The 18,047-nt window shown below is 42.3% G+C and overlaps 1 protein-coding gene across 11 annotated transcripts in view; it reads left to right on the forward strand.

Moving 5' to 3' along the window:
• The window catches only part of acsbg2 (acyl-CoA synthetase bubblegum family member 2), a 23,631-nt gene extending 6,637 nt beyond the window's left edge, over positions 1 to 16,994 (forward strand). For 4 of the 11 annotated variants that reach the window (XM_035647573.2, XM_035647578.2, XM_035647574.2 and 1 more), the window contains 14 exons: positions 4,227 to 4,440; positions 4,977 to 5,098; positions 6,659 to 6,933; positions 7,945 to 8,033; positions 8,937 to 9,057; positions 9,297 to 9,377; positions 9,474 to 9,623; positions 10,751 to 10,927; positions 11,326 to 11,507; positions 12,198 to 12,440; positions 12,527 to 12,744; positions 12,931 to 13,070; positions 13,866 to 14,112; positions 15,298 to 16,994. In XM_035647573.2, the coding sequence (XP_035503466.1) occupies positions 4,227 to 4,440; positions 4,977 to 5,098; positions 6,659 to 6,933; positions 7,945 to 8,033; positions 8,937 to 9,057; positions 9,297 to 9,377; positions 9,474 to 9,623; positions 10,751 to 10,927; positions 11,326 to 11,507; positions 12,198 to 12,440; positions 12,527 to 12,744; positions 12,931 to 13,070; positions 13,866 to 14,112; positions 15,298 to 15,416 (2,378 nt within the window). In that variant the 3' untranslated portion in view covers positions 15,417 to 16,994. Of the gene's footprint in view, positions 1 to 3,183; positions 3,426 to 4,026; positions 4,103 to 4,226; positions 4,441 to 4,976; positions 5,099 to 6,658; positions 6,934 to 7,944; positions 8,034 to 8,936; positions 9,058 to 9,296; positions 9,378 to 9,473; positions 9,624 to 10,750; positions 10,928 to 11,325; positions 11,508 to 12,197; positions 12,441 to 12,526; positions 12,745 to 12,930; positions 13,071 to 13,865; positions 14,113 to 15,297 lie in introns of those variants that run through there. The other 7 variants (XM_035647579.2, XM_035647582.2, XM_035647581.2 and 4 more) reach the window with 6 other exon arrangements.
• Positions 16,995 to 18,047: the final 1,053 nt, after the last annotated feature.

Raw genomic sequence — 18,047 nt, forward strand, 5'->3', positions numbered from 1 at the left:
AATTTAGTTGATCTCACTTGTGCTTTGGATGAAAATATTAGATACAGGCAGTCAAGTGGAGACAGAAAGAGACAGCAAGAGGACAGTGAGACAGATCTGAAAAGAGGGGTGGGGCTCTGTGTGTTCAGTTTAACTGGGGGGGATTAGCACCACAGAAGTTTGCAGTCATGGTGGTTTCATGTTGGGGAGAGTCCCCAACATTTCTTTTTCTTCCCTTGAGCCTGGGGTTTTCTGATTGTTCTCTGCTTTACATATTTAGATGACATGTTTGGCATGGTGACACGTATGTAGGAGGTTTTAAGTGTCATGTTTCCGACCGTTTCCCTTTCTGAATGGAACAGCTGTTGCTGCTATGCCCAACTCCTGCCCCAGATTCATAATCCGCTCCCCCGATTGCATGAATGCAACAATGATGATGTCAGTTTGCGCAGTGTTGAATCCATCAGATATAAATCATCTTTGGCATTAGTTGTGTCGCCACATGACGAGGTCAACTAATGAAAGCAGGCGAGATGCAAAGAACTGCTTCCTCTTTTTTTTCTAAAAGGATTCTCAGAAAATTTCTCTAACGTAGAGATTTGGAGCTGACACATATGTTTAGTGGATTTTTTCTGTAATGTTTCACAGTAAAAATGCCAAATATTGTCTGGTTCCAGCTTTGAAACTGGGAGGATTTGCTTCTGTTATTTTTCACATGTTGTTGTAACCAAAATACCTTTTGGACGTAAGATCAAACCGAATATGACATCTGAAGATTTCAACTTAAGCTCTGGGTAGTTATGATGGGCACCTTTTCACAATCTACTGAACCATTCATTTGGTTCAGTCTGATGATAGATGTTGCAAGGCATTCGTCACTGCCTGACAAGAAGTAGGGGGTTGCCACACCAGAGCTAAATCAGCGACGTGCATCCCGTGCTGTTATTTGAAATCTGAACGTGAGGGATCCATGTGTTGTCGGATCATTAGAGCGAGATGGACACAGATTGATAATAGGGCAAGCAAGAAATCGCCTCAGGGGATTTTTCTAGTCTGATTTTTCAAAGACATATATACATACATACATACATACATATATACGGAGTGACTGAAGCTCAGTGTCACGTCCCTCTCCCCTCCCATCCCGATACCAAAACAATGACACAGCCTAAAGAAGTTGAGGAGGGGGAATTTGAAATGTCGACCCTATCAAACCCCAATTCGTAGCAGATCTGCCTGCCTCCACCCCCCAACTCGTCTTCCATTGGATACTGTTTGTAAAACCATGTCCACCGACACAACAGCTGTCTTTCTTGAGGAATCTGCAGCTGCATTGGGAGGAAGAGGCAAAATAAAATGGCAGCTTTGCACGTGTTAATGTCATCAGTGCTGAGATCATCCTGTGACATCTCTCTGCTCGGCCGAGAGACCTTCCGGGCCTCTGTTGTAATCACTAAGGAGCTGAAGTGTCCTCCTCGGGGTCAGCCGGCCGCTCGGCCACGTGACCAGAGTAGAATTAATTTTCTTTTACGACGGTGACAACGGGTTGGGGCGTACTTTGAGGCGATGGCCGCCGATTCCCAAGAGTCTAGACTTTCAGAAATGCTTGCAATTGCATTCTTGCCATGCTAAAAACACATGTAATAGGCCATTTAACCCGTTTTCGTGATTATATATCTGAAGTTTTTTCTGGCAAGTATGCGTCAAACTCTGAAGTGTGATGGAAATATTTTTGGTCCCTGCACTTGGATCCTCTGTAGCCGGTTTCTTTTCACTAGTCCAACTATGCCTGACAGGCCGGTCATGATATGCTGCTGCTACAATAGGCAGACGAAGCTGCTGGTATGTGTTTTCAGCCCCCTTAAATAAACAGGCCAGACCTGTGATTTACGAAAGAGGTGGTCGAACAACAGAGGCTGAGCTGAGAGCGAGGGAGTGTCATGGAGGTGTGGGTTTGACGGTGGTCGAGGGCTGATGGTTTATTGTTTAGGAGGCTTTGACGTGGTTCCTGTGATGAAGTAATGGCAAAGCAGAGGTGGATTTTCTCTCCCAATGCTTCTGAAATGGCGCTGATCCCCATTGACATATGATGCAGGATGACCAAAGGGGAGAAGAGTCAAATAAAGCTATCTTTGTCCATCCTCCACCACCACATTTGTCTTTACATTCTCATCCAAAACAAAAGAGAAATTCATAATTCAAAATAATCAGATTCATTTTTCTTTATCTTCATGGCTTTCTTTCAAAATTGTGAGCCTGGAGCAATGGAAGACATTTTATAAAAAAGGTTTACCAAGCACTGATATTAAAGTCAGTCCATTATTCATACAAAGACAAGTTATCGGTAGACTATCCACTTCTCCGTGTCCCCCACTCCATTGCCATACAACCAAACTATGTCAACAAAGCAGTTGTATTATAGGCAAAGACCATATTTATTGAACAGCTCATAAAGTAAGATATAAAGGTTGATGATAAGCAAGATGAAGAAGTAGTATTGTGATTTTATTGCTATTTATCATCACACTTTCCTGTTGTTCTGAGCTGCGGTGATTGATTAAGAAAGTAAAACACTGTCAGTGATTCTGTCGGGAATCAAATCATCTTTATGAAGCTCAAATATTAGTATTAGAGTCTTTGTATTTATTTAGTGTGAAAAACTCTCCCTCAGTTAATTAGAAACTGTGTTAAAACCAGAGTCGACGCATGAAAAGTCTGGAACATATTCTTAATCGAGCATTTTGATTCTTAGCCAATAATGTCGTAACCACCCATGGTAGACTTACCACGAGCTATGAGTTTGTGACACGATGGTACATGCACCTGTCGAAGCCACTAGTCCGTATGGTATCAACCTTGTTTTATTCCCGATATATTTGAGAAGTACTACACTACCCACAATCCTCAAGTGTTACATCGACGTCTATGATTGGTTGGAAGTCGTTGCAAAGGCATTCGCAATGGTTTATGGTATGAGTGGTTCCTAATGTACACAGTCTTGTCCAAAAGGGAGCGGTCACTGTCGAGCTCAATATCTGCTGAGCTTTTTATTATTTGTCACGTCGCTCTGAACTCTTTTTGTCCCAGTCAGGATCCTGTAGAATGAGGACTCTTGTTTGATCTGATTGGTCAGTAGTTGGACTGGTGACTGGCTCTGATCTTTGCTCTTGAGCTTAACCTGCTGCCGCCCACTCAGCGTTAGGTGATTTACCCCGGTGAGAAGAGAACCAGCTTCGTAGGACAGAAAACCCAGAGCTAAACCTGAAGTTACCAGTCGATAACCGCAAACCTGCTTCGTAGTACAGACCTGTGACCATCAACGCTCACGTGCGAGCCTTGTGAGCACTACAATCCGTTGCCTGTAATGCTTGGGTGTTACTTACTGTCTCGCAATTAGACCAGTAGAAGAAACGACCCTTTTTTCTGTCTCCTTGTTATGTCATAAGGTACCTTCTCAAATTACGGTTGAATCTTGCTCTTTCTTTGACTCGGAAATAACTGACCGGGCATCATATTGTCAGGGATTGCGATGTTACTGGCCAGATAGAAATGCTATTTGCCCAAGTGCAGCATCATTGTCTTTTTCTCAGATTTGGCTGAGAGACATCACAGGATGCAGATGGCATCCAATTATTTTTAACAGAAAACTCCAAGACTTCAGTTTTGTACCAGTTAGAAGAAGAATGTACATCAAATGATTCAAATACCAGACACGTGATCCTCTGAATATTGTGATGGATAGAATAGATATTTAAAATATTTTTCTCACAGATCATTTGAACACTATACTGGTAAACATTGACATTTTGTGTTTGATAAAGCATCTAAGCATTTTTTTAGCAAAAATGTTTCCAGCTTCTCAAAATGTGCGTGATTTGGGGGTGTCTTAAGTCAGGTAAAGTACTTTAAATGTCAGTTTGTGCTCTGGGAACATTTTTCTGACTTTAAATACCTATTTTATATTAAACGTTTCATGTGATTAGTTAAAAAAGATAATTGGAAAACAATCGATATTTATATAAATAGTTACTTGCGTCCCTTTTGTGTTTTTAGGACTCAGAAAGAGGACTCACCCACTGTCAACTTACAAATCGACAGTAAAATACATAACTGGGACACACGGGTAACCAATGTGCCAAATCAAAATTCTTGTTCGGTCCCTGAGGAGATTTTTCTTAAAGTTAAAATTTTTCCTTCCTGACAATGCACCTGATAGGATGGATGTTCCCGTCACTCCTGTCTTTCAGTGACCGTGTGTGAGCCCACCGCTGAAGCCGTGGTGATGGAGCCTCCCAGACCTGACGGCTTCCTGGGGTCCCCCTGCGGCGCTGGCGACAGCGCCGCCTCTCTCGATGACGTAGTTGTGGATACAGCCAAGTACGTCCACACCAAGACGCAAAACCACCACGACACCATGGTCTCATGGGCTTTGGTTCCCAAGCAGCAAGATAAATCTGAGAGGTCACAAAACGGACACCTACAAAATATTGAAAACAAAAATACATAAATAACATATAATACATTTCATGGCTTGTTAGTTTTATCTTATAAGGAACATCTGTATAGTTACATTTAAACATTAATATATTCCCAGTTCAAAGCAGTAAGTAGATTTGCTTTTGCTTGCTCATTTGCTCTCAAGATGAGATCCAGTGGGTGTAAAACCTACCGTAGGTCCTAAAGGAATATTTACACTTAAGATTTGCATATGGGTGTGCTGATAGTGAAAATACAGGAGGCAGCTGGCAGCTGGATACACAGCCCAGGTTGGAGGTTCTGTGCTCACTGGTATTGAACATAATGTTAGTTTAATTGTACAGTCTCATTCTGTATAGGATTATATTTCTGTAAGTGTCATCATAATGTTTTAATCACATCAGGGTCGATTTTTTTTTATTTTTTAAAAACTGGTTATTCCCAAGGACCTGACAGAGTCACTTTGGGGAATAATTCACCCTTGTTAAGTGACGTGTTTTGTTTTTTTCCCGTTTCCTTAGTGAGTCTTCAGAGGAAGAGTCCACAGGGGAGAGGGAAGAGGAGATCGGAGACCATAATGAAGTCACGTGCAGCGCCAAGGCTACAGAGGTCCTTGCTGAACAGACCTCACACACACAAACAGGTGAGAGCTGAAGCAAAGTCACCAGGTTGAGTGTGTGTTTACTTGTTCTTTGTCCCACAATAAGCTCTTAACGTTTGTGAGGGCATTTAAAATAGAATCACGAGTAGCAATACACAGACAGAATAAGGCTCTTGCTCGTCCGACTGGATGAAACGTCTCATGTTAGTCCTTGTGTTGTTGGCTCTAGTTGCTGAAGTCAGCTTCGGTGATCATGCTCTTCCTGAGGAAGCGGGGCCAAACAGAAGTGAATGAACTCCACATTCTTTGGCAGAACAAACCCGATTTTCCTTTTCCTGCCCTTTAAAACTGCACTCTGACATTCTTTCCTGTCATAGTCACTGAAGGAAAAGTCCTGGTTTAGACAGCACTTATTCCATAATATTTTCTTTTCATGCTTTGAAAAGCTTTTCTTGCTTATAGAACTACTTCAGGGAACTTAAGAAACTATCATGAAAATCACATCAGTGGAGCAGTATATCTGTTAAAAGGGTCATTATGGGTTTAGTTTTATAGAATATACAATTAAATAACTTTTTTACTCTTTAATTATTGAGTGAAATATAGTTAAATTACCACCTCACGTGTCGGCTGCTGGTATCACATAACAGGGTGACCACCCGCTCTCTGTACTGATAACGAGCTTTGGTCATAAATCCAGCATCACTTAGTTCCTCTTGTCCACAATATGACCCCGTTGTATATTTCCAACATCCTGCTGGCAGTTGGGTCAATGACACATCTGGTTCTCTGGCTGTAAAAACACAGCATGAATTTTTTTTTTTTTTTATGCTTGCCAAAGTAATTGCTGAGATAAGGGCGAGAAACAACATGGCGGACGATGAGTCTGGTTGTAAACGAAGCAACAGTTTATAGATGAACTTGGGAGGTTAGAGGCCTGAAAACAAAAAGTGAGAGTGAACAACAATTGCCAGAAGTTGGAGTCATTTTGTAAACTGTGATGGATAAGCTTGACAAGTGTTTACTACGGAAGTGTTGACTGCAAAAATGAAACCCAAGTTATAATGCATGGAGTGAGCGATCACTGTGCTGCGCTTTATCATTCGACATGTTACTCTTAACTCTTTTGTCCCAGTCAGGGTCCTTTAGAATGCAGACTCTGGTTTCCCAGTGATCTGATTGGTCAGTAGTTGGGACTGGTGACTGGCTTTGATCTCTTATCTCGAACTTAACCTGTCCCAGAGCAGGTCAGCTGTTCAGCATAAGTTACCATGGCGATTTACCCCAGTGGGAAGAGAACCAGGTCCGTAGTGCAGGCCTCTGTAGTAATGGCTTACCGTTGTTCATCACTGTGGATCCTGTGTGACTGACCCGACACTGCTGCCAGGGGCTCAGATTAGGCACATTTGCTCATTTACCCATGCTTGTTTTGTAGTTTTTAATGTCGTGCCAGAGGATGATTGTTATCCCGTCTATCAAACGCAGGGTTCTGGTTGAAATTCATGTGGCGATAAAGGAGATTCCCGCAGATGTTTCCTTGAAAAGGTGAGGACAAGACTTTGATCATTTCTCTGAATATTTATTTATTTCATCGCCATCCAGTGAACGCCCAGCGGCCAAACTCCCTGCCGGTGCCAGCGGCGGCAGCAGAGCCCGGCCTGTGGACGTCACAGGGGGACGGGGAGGTGAAACTGAGGATGGGCGACTCTGGCATGGCTGCGGAGACCCCACTGACCATCCACCAGATCTTCACCTCCACCGTGGAGCGCTTTGGTAGCTACACAGCTCTGGGCTGGAAGGAGGGCGAGCAGCAGAAGAGCCTGAACTACAGGGAATACTACCAGACCTGCCGCACTGCAGCCAAGAGCTTCCTCAAGGTAGATCGTTTTTTACTGTGGAGTAGTCTTTTTTTATTTTATTAATTCATCCTGGTTTATCAGTAAACATTTTCATGTCAATGCATTAAGTGCAACACAGACTAGAGGTGAAACAATTAGTCAATAGATTCATTAGTTTATTGACAGAAAAATTTGGTATTCTGATGATCTATCGTTCCAGTCCATTTGTTATTATTATTTGTTGCAAAAAAATGTTTTCATTCATTTAATTAAGTGTCTTAAGATTTCTTGTTTGGTTTGGAACAATCAAACTTCTGTTTGATAATTTATTCCAATCCGGTCCAGACGACAACGCAGCGCGAATGAGTAGGGCTGAAGTTCACCGTGCAGCCAAGACGGTGAGGCAGCCCAGGACAGGCCTCGGCTGTTCGTACACGACAGACAGAGGATATTATTGTTCATTGTGAAACTCCACACAGTTAGTCAGCAGCAGAGACTCGGCAAGTGTCATGTAGGCACACGTGTCTCTCTCGTGTACAGTTTACACACAAACTAACCCGACGCCGACTCTGGGACTGTTGTGTGTGTGGCGACTGCGTGTTCTGAACCAGAAGGTCATTATGGGAGGTTCACGTTTTTTTCAGAATGAAGTCTGTCTGCACACTGCAGTGTTTTTAATTCAGTATTGGTTTGACTTGCTTGTGTATCGGCTTCGAAAGTGACGGCTGCCACGGCAATGTGCTCCAGGCAACACTGAGCTCTTATCGCTTCGTAGATCTGCAGATGTTTCCAAATGTTTCAGGAATGAAGACAAACCTTGCTTTAAATTGTTTTCATTGAGACTATAAAAGAAGACATCTTTATAGGTAGAGTTTCATAAGGGCGAAGATGGGAATTTAAAGGAAATTTAAAGGCTAATCTTAACTTATAGTTTTGTTCCGGCAACATAATACCTGACACAACCACAGGTGTCATCCAGTTCAGCACGTAGCGTTGTGTCAGTTTCTCTATACTGATGAAGTGTGTTTCTCTCTTCTTTTTTTTTTACAGCTTGGTTTGCAGCGCTACCACGGCGTCGGCATCCTGGGCTTCAACTCGGCCGAGTGGTTCATTGCTGACATCGGCGCCATTTTGGCAGGGTGAGTTTCAGCTTTGTGTGTGTGTGTGTGTGTGTGTGTGTGTGTGTGTGTGTGTGTGTGTGTGTGTGTGTGTGTGTGTGTGTGTGTGTGTGTGTGTGTGTGTGTGTGTGTGTGTGTGTGTGTGTGTGTGTGTGTGTGTGTGTGTGTGTGTGTGTGTGTGTGTGTGTGTGTGTGTGTGTGTGTGTGTGTGTGTGTGTGTGTGTGTGTGTGTGTGTGTGTGTGTGTGTGTGTGACAACAGGCGTCATCCAGTTCAGCACGTGGCCTCTTCACCGTGAGACGTCTTCTAAAGGACCGCAGTGGTGAAAACTAAGCAACTTGGTGTTTTCACTCAAGTCGTTTATTTTTATTTAAGTAAAGGTTTGGGCTTCTTCCTCATCTTTGAAAGGCCGACTCCGAGAGTGACATTACATTTCTCATGGAGCTTGAACACAGCGTTCACAATGCATGTGGATTCCCAAGACTCCCACACCTACTGACGCATAACAGGAAGAATGTACTGAAACTACTGTGAGCCTGTCAAACTGGTCCCAATGACCCAAATGAGTTTTAAAGGACAGAATCCAACCAAACTCGGTGTTGGACTCACAATTGCCGCAGATCTCGTTTCTGGAAAGCAAAAGCAGCGCTGAATCAAGTCTTATTAGAAGTGGATGCAACGGCGAGTGGTTTCTATTGTCCCATCGTTACCAGGAATGAGAGCATTTATAAGTGTGTGAAGTTGTTTAACCCTGTGTTTACAAAGATGTGTAAACAGTGCAAATTATTCTGCTGGAGATCTATTAAACATTATCCCAGTGCAGATGTACGTAGGTCTGGTCAAAGTTGAGAGCATGTGCGATGGGAATGGCTGCGGGACGCCGGGCCTCGCCGACTGTTCTTTGACTCTCTGTAATCCGTTGCAGTGGGTTTGCCGTGGGCATCTACACCACCAACTCCCCTGACGCGTGCCAGTACGTCGCGGAAAACTGCAAGGCCAATATACTTGTGGTGGAGAACCACAAACAGCTGCAGAAGATCCTTCAGGTAAGAGCAGCATTAGCCCTCGTACACACTGAAAAGGAATTACTGATGACAATGGCGAATTGATGATCTACGCGTGAATTTGACGGTTTTCTGTTTTGTGATGAGGATTCAAAAAAAAAAAGTTTTCAGCTCCTCCATTTCCAGCCTTTTGTTGTTGTGTTGTGTTTTTTTGCCATTAGTTGTCTTGTGGACATTTACCCGGCAGTTTGTACTAAGACTGTCCTCTTGTTTGTCCACAGGTTGAAGACAAGCTTCCCCACTTGAAAGCCATCATCCAGTACAAGGATGCGCTGCAAGAGAAGAGACCGAATCTGTACACGGTGAGTGCGCTCTTAGTTATGGTCGAGGCCAAACTTTGACAGCGGTTTTCGCTCCAGGAGCATCATTTGAGCGTTTTTTCTCTCCGTGTGCCGTAGTGGGCGGAGTTCATGGAGCTCGGACGCGATGAGTCCGACGCTCCCCTCGACGCCATCATCTCCAGCCAGAAGCCCAACCAGTGCTGCACGCTCATCTACACCTCAGGAACCACAGGCCAGCCCAAAGGAGTCATGCTGAGCCATGACAATGTGAGTTGCATGGGCTTTTTTCTTCTTCTTCTTCTTTTCTAACCTCTGCGTACTGAAGCATCACGGGTGTGTGGTGCCCGACATTGGGAGCAGAAACATGCTGTGGCTCTGTGACTGGAGAATAGCACAGTTCAACTTATCGGGCTGCTCGCTCGGCAGGTTTCCGTGTATGTCTGGGATCAGCTAAATAACTTGAGGAATTAAAACGACTTCACCTTAAGCACTGAGCCCGAGCCACACGAGTAAATAACCAGCTGTGATCCTGTTAAACCAATAACATCAACGTAGACAAGTATATTTCCTCGAGCTTCGTTCTCAAGTACAGCTTTCAGGTACTTGTATTTAACTTGAGCATTTCCTTTTTATTATTCTTCCTTCTTTGATAGCTTTATTTACTTTTCTGATTAACATCTTATTAAAAAAGATACAAATATAATAAGATTATTAGCTAAGATGCCTTCCTGAACTTTTCCGGAGGGGCTGTATGTGAGATCGCAAATGTTGCGCCGGACATTTTTCAGGAACTTTTCCTAAAACGTCCGAGTGAGCCCAGGTGAGGGAAAATCTCTGGAAGATTCATGGCGATGGCGAGCGAGTGGGCGCTCTACCCAGGCGCCACCTCTCTCTCGCCCGGATGTTCCAGAAATTTTTTCCTGCTGGTGTGAAAATGTCTGACTCGGACAATCTGCCGCTGGGTTCAGAAAAATGGCATATGTGAACAACAAACTCTGGAACATTGGGGCGGCACATTTTCCGGCGTTCATGTCTGAAAACAGCTCATGAGCTGTTAAGTTATTTGTAACTTTAGTAGGATTTTAAATCTTGAACTTGTATTGGAGTATTACTGAAATAATGTATTTGTACTTTTACTTTGGTAAAGGATCTGAATACTTCTTCCACCACTGCTCGTTACATTGGGACAAACCTATTTTCATGCACTTTCTGTTCCATTATTTTGTAGTTTTATACAAATAAAGTGACTGTTCCTGCAGAGTTATAAAACACTTGTGTTCATATACTGTACAATGATCTTTAGTTTTTGTTTCTCGTAAAAACATGTGACCTGCCATACATTCAGACGCCGCATATTAACTGCTTTTTCCTCGTCTTCTTCCCCCCCCTCGCAGCTAACATGGACCGCGCTCTCCACCATCCGTCACGTGCGCCTGACGGACGCCACGCAGGCGCAGGAGGTGGTGGTGAGCTACCTGCCGCTCAGCCACATCGCGGCTCAGATGGTGGACATCTGGGTCACCATGAAGGTCGGAGGGGCAACCTACTTCGCTCAGCCCGATGCCCTCAAGGTGAAATACAACATGTGTGCTTTCATGGGGATTAGAAGATTTTGTGTCTGGTTTAAAGTCTGATATTCTGAGCTGCTGTACGCCTCGCTCTCTCTCTGAGAGCTTCTTTCTTTTGAGCACAATCACCCCCAGTCTTTCATTAACCCAAGTTAAGTTTGTTATTGTTGGCGATTTGCAGACAGCTCATCAAGTGTTCCAGTAAAAGTTCTAGAGAAAACCTGAGGGAGGGGAAAACACATGAGCATGTTACGCAAATTGAAAAGGCTCCTTTGTTTGTTCTCAAAAATATGCTTGTGCAATATCATTTTTTAAGATCTTTTCCTCTCGTTGTGGTGGCAGATTTCAAAAAGTCTCTCCATGTGAGCTGCGGACTGAATGTGGCAGTCTTTTTTTAACAGGGTTCTCTGGTGAACACCTTGAAGGAGGTGCGTCCCACCGCCTTCATGGGCGTCCCCCGCGTCTGGGAAAAGATGCAGGAGAAGATGAAGTCTGCTGGAGCAAAGTCTTCCACTGTGCGCAGGAAAGTGGCCGCGTGGGCCAAAGATGTTGGTCTGCAGACAAATCTTTCCAAGATGAACCAGTATGTGCCCGTTATGAAATCACAGCTGTATTTAGATGGGGAAGAATCATTTGCTCTGGGCTGGAAGTTCCACTTTCCATGATTTTGCTTTCGTTTTACTGGAATTGGTCTTTTTATGGGTTTATGCTTCTTTAATTTTATGGTTCTTCTATTTTTCAGCTAACTTCCTAGTTACCTTTCTCACAATTCCCTAAAAAGTAGCTGATATTTAGCTTTAAGTCATATTTCTTAAATTCCAACAGTCACATTAAGTTCCATAATTTCAGTATGCTTGAAATCTATATTTGAAGAGTCACAGATATTTTACAGAACAGAGACTTTTGTTTGTTGATTATCATCAAGTCAACAGAGGAATTTCTGATGCATCTAGATACTGGAAGCATGCAATTCAAGCAATATGCAATATACAAAAAAACTGTTTATTTTGGGGGAAATTCTGAAAAAGGTTTTTTGCAAATTGTCAAGATAATATTGGACCCGATAAAATAAAGCCATATCTCTTACATGAATCTGCCACGGCTGTAGGATGTAAAAGTAGTATTGCTTCCATGTCATTATTCTGGTATCTAGGCCCACAGGTAGACTTTGAAATGGGTTTTTTTATATAGTGCATCTCATTTGCCATCTCTTGGATATTTGGTATTTGTGAATCTGATCAAGTCTTTGTACAAACTCTCTACGCCTCTTCAGAAACGGAGCAGTTGGCCACACACCACTCAGCTACCACATAGCCAAAAAGCTTGTGTTCAAAAAGGTGCGCAAGGCCCTGGGTCTGGACCGCTGCAGTAAGTGTTACACGGGCGCCGCGCCCATCACCAAAGACACGCTGGAGTTCTTCCTCAGCCTGAATGTTCCTCTGTACGAGCTGTACGGCATGAGCGAGAACACCGGCCCTCACACCATCTCCCTCCCCGAAGCCTTCAAGCTCACCAGGTACATTTTCACGTGGATCTTTTGCTTCTATTGACCAATCTGAGATTGGTGAATTGCAAGATGAAAACATTTTCCTTCTCCTGCAGCTGTGGGAAAACGATCCCAGGGTGCAAGACCAAGCTGCACAACCCAGACGAGGAGGGAAATGGTGAGATCTGCTTCTGGGGTCGCCACGTCTTCATGGGTTACCTCAACATGGCCGAGAAGACCGAGGAGGCCCTGGACGCGGAGGGCTGGCTGCACTCGGGTGACCTGGGCAAACACGACCAGAACGGATTCCTCTTCATCACCGGGAGAATCAAAGGTATTTTGTTCTGTATTCTCTGTGGAGTTAAATCCAACTCTGGTGTTTTTTGTACGGAGGCTTATGTTTCAGCATTATAGATTCTTTTCACGACCTTATCTCTCTTTTAACGGACATTTGTCTCTATCCGTTTTCATCATTTAAACCTTAGTTACTTAACCTTTGGTGCCTGTGTTTTTATTTTAGAGCTGATCATCACAGCAGGGGGCGAAAACATTCCACCTGTTCCCATCGAGGACGCAGTGAAAGATGCCGTGCCGCTGATTAGCAACGCCATGTTGATCGGAGACAAGAGGAAGTTTCTGTCTATGCTGCTCACCATCAAGGTAACGAGACCTGGTCCTGGTCAGACCTGATGTCTGCTGAATGTCCACTTAAATCTCTGAGGGGTTTTAAGTAGAGTGGTAGGGCTTGATACAGATAATCAGCTGCTGTGTTACTCTAACATATTTTATCAAGAGATGTTAGCAACAAATTTTCACGTTTAAAAAACAAACCTAAGACGATGATTTTTGGGGGGTATTTTTACGTAATTTTCTAATAATTAATTGATGAAATGTTTAAACCCTTGTTGTAAATACTGTTGGTCAGCTACGGAACTGTAATTTGTATCTATAGCTGTCATAATTACAGTGGAGTAAAAAGCACATTAAGATTAATAATCGAGTAAATGCGTTTTGTCTCGCTGCATCAGTTTAGAAAAGGAAGATATAACGGGCTGTTAAACCGAGTGAAGGTTAGATGGAGATTGAAGCAACTTGTGGTTATTAGATCTGTGTATCTGAAACGTGGATTTCAAAACACGACTGAGCCTTGTAAACATCTGATCTGCACATTTTGATCTAATTGTAAACAGTCATAACTGATAATGTTGCAAAAGGAGATTTGTATCATAAAAAACGAAGCAAAGGGCCGGTTTCTGTAGACATTTGAAATCAGACGCTGCCATCTAGTGGCCTCTGACGGCACAAACATGTAAATTACTACTTGGATTAACCTCCAAAAAATTAAATCTTTTCTCATAATACTCTGAACTGAATCAATGAAATATGAATTAATTAATAAGAAATATGATCTGATTAAAAAAAATTAAGCCTTTTACCATATTTTTGTCTCTCCAGTGCAATGTTAACGGCGACACAGGCGACCCAGAGGACGAGCTGTCCCCAGAGGCCGTGGAGCTCTGCAGGAGGCTGGGCAGCAACGCCATGCGGGTCTCCGAGATCGCCAGTGGCCGAGACCGGGCGGTCCACACCGCCATCCAGGAGGGAATCAACCGTGTCAACGAGAAGGCCCCCTCCAACGCCCAGCGCATCCAGAAGTGGATCATTCTGGACCGGGACTTCTCCGTAGGCGGAGGAGAGCTGGGTGAGCGAGTGGGGACGGGAGGCGGGAAGTGTCCTGGGTGGAGGATTTTTATCTTTAGCTTCCTTCAAAAGTTTGGGTTCGGGGATGGAGACGCAAATGTGACAATTCAAATAATAATACTAATGTTTTTCCGGCCCCCCTGTCTCACACACTTTCGTAGACTATTTCAGTTGAATACTTTTAAGAGCTCTGAAGAGATTAAACTTTACAGTATCGTAAAATAAAATGGCAAATATTAGAGTGAGACCACTACCCGTTTTTTCATCTTGTGATCCCCTTGGATTTCTATGGCAACCCCCCAAGAACCGATCATATGTATCTACATATTTTCATGCCACACAATTTACCGCATCATCATCATCAAGTCAATTGTGTCCGTTTACACTTAAATGTCATTGTGATTTGTTTTGTTAATGGAAAAAATGGAATAACAGTAAACGTTGACGTACCGTAGATTATTCTTCAGTTTGTGAGTAGGAATAAAACAGAGTTTTTACTTTTCTATTTCAACTTATGTCCAAAAGTTTCCTTTCAGTTTCGGAAAGTAAATAAAAAAGGCTCAAATTCACAAGTCAAACTTCCAGATACGACGTCTGTTGTTGCTTGAATTCAACAACTTTCAAAATGACAAGACTCAGATTCTCTTTGGTGAATAAAAAAAGGGTTTATGTGCGGGATAACGGAGACTTTAAACGCCACATTTCCTTTGTCTACTCTGAGATTCTTTTGGGTGATGAAGTCCTTTCAATAAACCTAAAGCCATCTGGCATCTAAATTATTTCCTGTACTTTCTTCACACATGAAATGTTCAAATGAAATGTCTTATTTATACAAAAAAAAAATTCTCACACAAACTGGTTTTACATGGATTATTATTAACGTATTAAAACCCCAGACAACAAACGTCAGTTTACCCAAGTTAAGTCACGACAACGACCTCTTTCGCAGGACACAGTTTTGCTGCGTTGAGAACGATGGAGTCAAATATCAGAGCTCTCAGAAAAATCCTGTTTCCTCCACGTAAATTACATCTTGGACATCGACATAAACACCAATAAGTGTTTTTTTTTAAAACATGACAACACAGTTAAGAAGGGGTTGCAGCATAACTTGAGCTTGTTTCAGTGTCAAAAACAGAAACCACGTGTTTTAACCGTACGAATGCTTTGCTCTGCTCCACCACAGGCCCGACCATGAAGCTGAAGCGTCCGGTGGTGGCGAAGATGTACAAGGAGCAGATCGAGAACTTTTACAAGGAGCTGCCGACTCCGACGACTCCCGACAACCCGCTGCCTCCCAAATAGAGCCGCTCGCTCCTCCACCTGCAGGGAGATCGGGCAGACAACTGTCCACCACCGTCATACAACCCCTCTCTCCCTGTCGCCTGTCACCATTCCCCACCTCCCACCCCCTTGTATAAATGTTTTGATTGCCTGAAGTTTTGGTCGTTGGGTCTTGGTTTACATTTGTGGTTGTTGCACAAAGAGGATTGAGAGGAAGCCATTGTTAAAATAGCTTTATCATTTTTGAAGGTTCCAAAATCTGAATTCAACTATTTATTATTCTCACAGGGACGAGAGCAGTAATATCCGATAGATGAAGTGGCAGCAGCCGTTTGTAGGAAGGGTTTTATTGTGCTGTAATACTTGATGGGAAAAAAACAACAACTCAAGTTTTGAAGAAGTAAATTGTGTTTGTAACATGTTTTATTTATTTTCAATTTGCCAAAGTTTATATGGGGCTGAAAAAGCTTTGAATGAAGGAATAATTGTGGACAACACCTCATTTGAATTCAACAATCATATCAAATGTTTACTGGCCTTTTTGCATGTACATGTTTTTTTTCTCTCTTGTCTTTGTCGGCCCTGGATTTAAATAAAGTTTATTTTGTACATGAACTTCAGAAAGTTTTCTGCAAAGGTAAGACTCAGTTGTTGAACGTGAATTGAAAATCTCACAACTGAAGCATTTGAGTTTTTTTCATGGTGTAAAAAACTATTTAAGCCATATATTTTTTCTTATCGCGGTTGTAAAGTCAAACTGTTCTTTGTGTCGACTCCTTGCAGCAAAACAGTCCGTCTTTGTGTAGCCCCTTCTGGACTTTGTGGATTGTAAATACAGTTTGCCTACATAATCTTCATTCTTTCTATTTATTTTTATTTTTTTGTTGATTAAATTTCTATTTTATCAGCCTATAAAATATCTACTTTTCTTGCCATTGCAAACTGATGAAAGTGTGACTGGGATGGAAGATGTACAGAATGTAGGCAATAGGTTAATGGAAAAAAAGGGTGAATATACTGTATCAGCTGCATTTTAAACTGCCCTTATTGGTCTGTTTTCATACGTTATGCATGAAATATATTAATGTTCAAATGCTCAGGTTGTAACACCCTGACCACGTATGTGATTCATGTACATGACGAAACCGTATTAAAGTACATTATAGGTATTCGTAGCAGTCCGATGGTTGATAATGAAGGCTATGATTTACACAAAGCATTTAAAGTTCAAGGTAAATAAAAAAGCAACGTGGGTTTCGTGTATAAAGTTTAAAAAAAAAGAAGGAAATGACGGTGATTCCGTGTCTGGGTCAGTGGGTTTGTCTTGCTGTAACAGTTTGACAGTTTATCATAAAAGTTTGTCATCTTTGAAATGTACCAAAGATTCCGATTCATGAAGAACTGTGTTGAGTACACAAGACCCCTGAGACAGAGAACTGGATTCACCTGAACCTGAAGGAGCCGTTTAAAAAAAATATCAGGGTTGAAAAGATGAAGATGTGTGTGTGACGAAGCCGAGCTGTTTGTGTGTACAGTCGAAAGAAATGTGAATGTTTGTGTGATCAGTTATCAGGAATAAACATTGATTACGCTGATGAACTTCTGGCTTTTCAGTTTGTGCTTTCTTATTCAATGTGAAGGGTTTTAGTTTGTTTCTTAAGCATAGTTTAACAGGAATTGACCGACAAGGCAATGCTAATTTCTGTGGGTTGTTTGTATGTATAATAATAATAATCTTATTTATAGAGCACTTTTCGAAATCCAGATTACAAAGTGCTTCGCAAGGCAGCAATTAAAACAAATTAATTAAAACAGTCTGAATTTAATGACGATAGTTATAAATGTTCAAATAAAATATTTAATTCAAGAAAAATCTGAAAATCAGTCGACCTGATTTCCTCAGATTGTTCCAGAGCCTCTGGGCCCTGAAAGCAAAGGCCCCGCCCCTTTAGTTGTAATAATAATCACAATAATCCATCTGTCTGATTAAATCAGAAAAAACAAGTGTTCATACGACGCAAACAATGTTCAAACCTGCCAAAACCTTTAATCTGCAGCAGTTAATATTAATAAAGTCCTCGTTAGTGCTCTATTACACAAGAGGGGTGTTTAGAAATTATGATGAAAGTTTTCCCAGCGGATGATGCAACGTCCATTTTGTTTCATCAACAGAAACTAAACCCAAAGATATTATTTTTTTATGCTCACAGATGATAAAATATGCAAATATTTACCATAAGAAGTTTACAGGTGAATTTTGGACTCTTTTTTTTTTTTCTAAAAAAACCAACAACAAAGTAATTATCGTTGGCCTCTAAAAATAATTTTTTCACTGAGGCCTGAGTTCAGCTTTCATTAATTTCTTAATCTGCACCTTTTCCAACTTTGACATGTCTGCCAGGAAAAAGACTTGCGTGTTTTCTCCGTGCAGAGTCGAGTGGAACACAATTTATTGATCGTCCTTTGCCAATAAGCGTTCCCTCCCTGTGGGGACATTTCCTGGATAGATGGTCAATGCATCACGGGGCTCGTCCTTCTAACCCCCTGCAGACCTGCACCGACCATCACGTGAACTTTATCTGAACCCTCCCACACGCAGCCATGACCCGGGTCACACGGAGGTCAACGAAAGGGGGGGACACACACCGGGAC

The sequence above is a fragment of the Scophthalmus maximus genome, chromosome 13 (assembly GCF_022379125.1).
Source record: "Scophthalmus maximus strain ysfricsl-2021 chromosome 13, ASM2237912v1, whole genome shotgun sequence".
NCBI lineage: Eukaryota > Metazoa > Chordata > Actinopteri > Pleuronectiformes > Scophthalmidae > Scophthalmus > Scophthalmus maximus.